Genomic DNA, 5522 nt, shown 5'->3' on the forward strand with positions numbered 1-5522 from the left:
CGCGCTTCGGAAGCACCGGAGGAGCCCCCTCGGCCTGGGCGCGCCAAGGTGACCCCCTTGATGACCCCCGCCCCCGCGGGCCGCCTGTCCCGGCGCCCTGTCTGTCCCCTCGCGTCCTCCGCCCGGAGGGAGCGGCGGCAGTGCATGGGCGTGTGTCTGTCTGTCTGTCTCCACACCCCCATGGCACACACCTGCCTTTTGTGACCCTGGCCCGACTGCCCTGTGCACACGGGGGACGTCTGGGACCCCTCTTTGTTCTGGCTGGGGGGTGTGTGTGTGTGCACGCGCGCGAGGGATTGTTGGGGGGGCGGAGTTCGATGGAAATAGGCGATTTAAATATTCCATCGAGGATGGCGCCCCGGCTCGCGACTTGTCGCTGCGGCGTGGCTTTGTCGGCGGCAGCCCAGATGTCAAACAGTGGTTCGTTTCCAGCATGCAAGATGTGATTTTCAGATGTGCGTTCCCAGCACTTTAGCAAACAGACCGCCGCGGTTGCGTGTGTGCCTGCCTCACTCACGCTCGTGTTTTCAAGTCCTATCCTGTGTTGTCCCCAGCGCCAAACGCATTTGTGGTCGTGGGTTTGAAACCACGGAGACTTCGCCTTTTGTTTTATTCCACAACACTTTATAATTCATGAAGCTTGTGGCATTTGATGGTAGTGTCTGAGTAGGGGCTGGCTTTCTGTTTGTGTGTTTTTTGCATGATCTTGGATTGTCACCCTGCTGTGTCTAAACATTAAAAAGCCTGTCTTTTCGTTGAAGAGGACGAGGGTTAAAATGAATGAAGACCTGAAGGTCAATTTAAGCGGGCTGCCTCGGGATTATTTAGATGCTGGCGCTGCAGAGAACGTCTCGGCGGCCGTCTCCTCCCAGGTTCCTGTTGTAGAGCCGGAGCCTGAGCTCGTTGTCAACCCTTGGGACATTGTCTTGTGTACCTCAGGAACCCTCATCTCCTGTGAAAATGCCATTGTGGTCCTTATCATCTTCCATAACCCCAGCCTGCGAGCACCCATGTTCCTGCTAATAGGCAGCCTGGCTCTTGCAGACTTGCTGGCCGGCATCGGACTCATCATCAATTTTGTTTTTGCCTACCTGCTTCAATCAGAAGCCACCAAGCTGGTCACAATCGGACTCATTGTCGCCTCTTTCTCTGCCTCTGTCTGCAGCTTGCTGGCTATCACTGTTGACCGCTACCTCTCCCTGTATTACGCTCTGACATACCACTCGGAGAGGACAGTCACGTTCACCTATGTCATGCTCATCATGCTCTGGGGGACCTCCATCTGCCTGGGACTGCTGCCCATCATGGGCTGGAACTGCCTCAGAGACGAGTCCACCTGCAGTGTGGTCAGACCTCTCACCAAGAACAATGCGGCCATCCTCTCGGTCTCCTTCCTCTTCATGTTTGCGCTCATGCTTCAGCTCTACATCCAGATCTGCAAGATTGTGATGAGGCACGCCCATCAGATAGCCCTGCAGCATCACTTCCTGGCCACCTCCCACTATGTGACCACCCGGAAGGGGGTCTCCACCCTGGCCATCATTCTGGGGACCTTTGCTGCTTGCTGGATGCCTTTCACACTCTATTCCTTGATAGCTGATTACACCTACCCCTCCATCTACACCTACGCCACCCTCCTGCCCGCCACCTACAACTCCATCATCAACCCCGTCATATATGCTTTCAGAAACCAAGAGATCCAGAAAGCCCTCTGTCTCATTTGCTGCGGCTGCATCCCCTCCAGTCTCTCCCAGAGAGCACGGTCACCCAGCGATGTGTAGCAGCGTTCCCCTTAGGAGGACACCCTGCACACTCAATTCTGCATTTACCAAGCACTTCCACTGCCCAGCCAAATGGCTGAGATGCTGTCCTTTAATTCTTTATATTGGATTCTCTCTTGAGCCTCAGGAGCACTTAGCATTCGTGAAGCATTCATTTACATGAGTAAAGTGACTGAAGTGAAAATAATGTTGCCAGTGTTTTCAACCTTTAAAAAAAATGATTGAGTTCTTTGCTCAAGATTATTGTTTTGTTTGGGGGCTAGGGGTTTTGTTTTCTGTTTTGTTTGGAGGCAGGGTTTTTGTGTTATATTTTACTGGGAAGATTGGTAGTGGGTGGGAAAGAAAGTATGTGATATGGCCATGATGTTAGAAAAAGTAAACTGGTCCCAGAGTTTTTACTCGGACTTTAAAATAAAATTGAGCTATTGAGAAAAATGGAAGAGAAATGACTTTTTCCAGACTTTTTTTTTTTTTTAATGTCAAGGTAGATTTCCAACGCTGCATGTACCTAACTGAATATAATCTCTTTCGAGCCTACACCAATAGTTTACATGATTCTGTTTGGAAGAGACCTGATTTTATTAACATGAACTCAGTAATAAGTTACCAACACAGAAACCATGTACCCATTCTTATTCATTCTTTCTTTACTTTGAGCAATTACTGTTCACAAGAATTACTTGGGTATTTCTATGAATGTTGTAACTTTCTGCATGGTTGCCTGTGTTAGCTAGACCACTAGTTTCAAATGTTGCCATGTAAATCCAGAATCAAATGAGTCAGTTTTCAATATAGGTTTTCAATGTGTCTCTAAAATGAATTATGAAATTTGTTTGATTTGCATATGAAGTAGGATTGATTAGATCCACCACTGTAGTCTCTACTCCACAGTGATTGTTTTCACGAAGCAAGAGAAAAAATTTAATAACAGCTATTAAAAGTAGGTTACATTTATTTTAGTGTATTCTGAAAAATAAATTGATGTAAAGCTATCACAAAATATGAAAAACATCACCTTTCCTATCTCGCTATATCTAAGAATGTATTAATAGTTTTTCTTGATTGAGACAAATAGAATTAAATATTGTAGACCAAATATTTCTGGTTCATATCATCTGTGGTGCAAAGTGCATTTGAAACAGGTGGTCTCCTCTTTTAATGATTAAGTTTGTGAGTGCATAAATGTGTATCTGACTGTAATATATGTTAGCTATATTATGTAAGTTCGCAAGCAGAATGACCATGTGGCTGTTCATGAGAAGCTAACTTTGAATTCCTTTTCCTTCTTTTCACCAAAAAACAACTTAAATGCAATAAAAATTGTATTGCCTGTTCTCAGAGAGCAAAGATTTAGTCAAGAAATGACACCGAAGAATGAATTTTAAGTATATTGCAAAGTCATTGTGTCTGAGCATCATTTCTCTTAGTACAGACAGATGTTTTGGATGCAGATACCTTCCCTCCATTTGCCATGGATTTATAGTGGCGTCTGTACAACCAGTGGAAGAATTTCTGGACGGGACATCAACTAAGCCCATTCAGATGGTGGTGAAACCAGTACTTCAGGGTCCGTGGGGGAATCGTTTGTAATAAATTAACCTTATCAGTTTGTCCCAAATGTTATGCCCGTGGTGGTCTCAGGACCATCCTGGCAGCTTGCATGCTGATGCCATCTCCCCAAAGCCCCTTCATATGTAGCACAAGTGTGAATAAATCCTATACTTGAATCTGCTTCTCCTCCCCTAGGTTACTTATGGAAGCAGGAGAGGGACTGAAAATATTCCAGAAGTGGGAAAGGATTTTTAATATATACCACCATACGACCAATCTAATCAACTCGATGCCTTTAAAAAATGTCTTTTGAACATTTGATGGAGTTGGTAGATTGGAAATGATGGTCTGTTTGTTTTTAATGACATAAAACTTAATAGCATCTCCTTGTGAGCAATGACTAAGGTAAGTTGGTTTTGACATGAGCTGGGAAGTATCTATACGGAGCTTATAAAGCAATAAATACTATCTTTGTAGAAATGGTGGTCCATTTGCATATCTGTAATAGTAGGAACTACAGTCATAATGACGCGTACTGTTGTTCACCATATGTTGTGTGCCAGGCCCCTTTATCTGCTTTGTTGCTGGATTCACAAGAATACACTTTTACAGGTAAGAAAATTAAGGCGAAGAGGGGCTAAGGAATTTGTCTGAGGCCACAGAGCTCCAGGATAGAGCCAGGATCTGAACCTGGGTTTTCCCAAGCCTATGCTGTCCCCTTCCGTGCACCAGGCTGCCTGTGATAGCGCCCTCCCCCGGAGAGGGGGACTGAGGGAAATGACTTAGAACATATCACTGTCATCAAGTTTTAGTTCTACAATTAAGACAAAGCTTCCTGTTTAAAATTACATGTGGCGTGATTATTGGCGTGGTTCTAGGTAGAAGAAGTTTGTTTTTAACATGTTCTTCTTCGCTGAACATTTCCCTGCTTTGGAGCCAAGGCCGGTCCCCAGGGGACACACTGCAGTATCTTAGTGCGATAAGATGAGGGCACTCATTATACAGATTTTTCCTTCATTTATTGTTTTAAACTTCACATTATATACTTATATCAGTTTGTAATGGTCTTTTTTTTTTTAAAAAGATTTTATTTATTTATTTGACAGAGAGACATAGCGAGAGCAGGAACACAAGCAGGGGGAATGGGAGAGGGAGAAGCAGGCTTCCTGCGGAGCAGGGAGCCTGATGTGGGACTCGATCCCAGGACCCTGGGATCATGACCTGAGCCAAAGGCAAATGCTTAACGACTGAGCCACCCAGGCGCCCAGTTTGTAATGGTCTTATAAATACTAAAGGGTTGCTTTTGACCCTGTTTTTAAAAAATCTGATTTCAGTTAAGATATTTTTCAAGTCAACTATAACATGTCCTTACTGTTTACTTTAAATTGTGAAGAGTTGGGGATGTTTAGGTGGTTTCCTACAAAGCTTCTTTGTTTCTGCGAAGTTAATTATTAGGAAATGTGTGCCTCTCTCAATATACATGTATATGCTTATGTCTGTGTATGAATGTATACATATATGAATGCATATATATGTTCAATAACATTAACTTTGCAACAACACTAAATGCATTATGGAAAACATTCATATCTCCAACAGTCCTGAGGTACCAGATAATCTTTTACTCCGTATGATGAAAATGTTTAGCTACCAAAGAGTTTATGGTAAGTTACCCTTGTAACTAAGACAGTTCAGTTACCTTAGCAGAATCCCTAGTCAAGGCTAATTATCCAGGTTGTGATTAACCAGGATTTTGTTTCCTTTGTCCCTTTAACTTTTTACTTCTTTATAGCAATAACTTTGTTTCTTGCTGGTAAAAAGGGCTATCTTCCTTCCTGCCACCTGGGGGAGGAACGAGTTGGAGTAGGGAGGCAGAGCACCACTTTCTCTGGAAGACTAAATTGAAGAACTAAGTTCAGGAAGGGGGAATCACTCCCTTGACTTGGCAAGGAGGAACAGTCTTGGATCCCTCTGGAATTTAAAGCAGGATTTAAACAAGAAGTTTAAAAGAGCAGATGAGAAATGAAGATGTTATTGCCAATAAAGTATCTGGGAGATTTTTCCAACTTTTTTTAAAAGAAATGTTTAATCCATTATTAAAATAATAATTGACTTTCACAGTTGTATATATATACATATATATAATTTTCATATATATATCATACAAAATTAGGGTGACTTACCATTTCA

General features: G+C 43.3%; 1 protein-coding gene across 1 annotated transcript; it reads left to right on the forward strand.

Moving 5' to 3' along the window:
• The first annotated feature begins 6 nt into the window (after nt 1-6).
• Nucleotides 7-4069, forward strand: GPR12 (G protein-coupled receptor 12). Its single transcript, XM_073894303.1, has 2 exons — nt 7-48; nt 762-4069. The coding sequence occupies exon 2, from the start codon at nt 777-779 to the stop codon at nt 1779-1781; it is 1005 nt and encodes a 334-aa protein (XP_073750404.1). The 5' UTR covers nt 7-48; nt 762-776; the 3' UTR covers nt 1782-4069.
• The last annotated feature ends 1453 nt before the right edge of the window (nt 4070-5522 follow it).

The sequence above is a fragment of the Callorhinus ursinus genome, unplaced genomic scaffold, assembly GCF_003265705.2.
Source record: "Callorhinus ursinus isolate GAN/ISIS: 27379988/994484 unplaced genomic scaffold, GSC_fseal_2.0 scaffold7, whole genome shotgun sequence".
Classification (NCBI taxonomy): Eukaryota; Metazoa; Chordata; class Mammalia; order Carnivora; family Otariidae; genus Callorhinus; species Callorhinus ursinus.

Bases quoted from the DNA above. Each gene is read 5' to 3' on its own strand.
- GPR12 (XM_073894303.1), top strand. From the start codon at position 777: ATGAATGAAGACCTGAAGGTCAATTTAAGCGGGCTGCCTCGGGATTAT.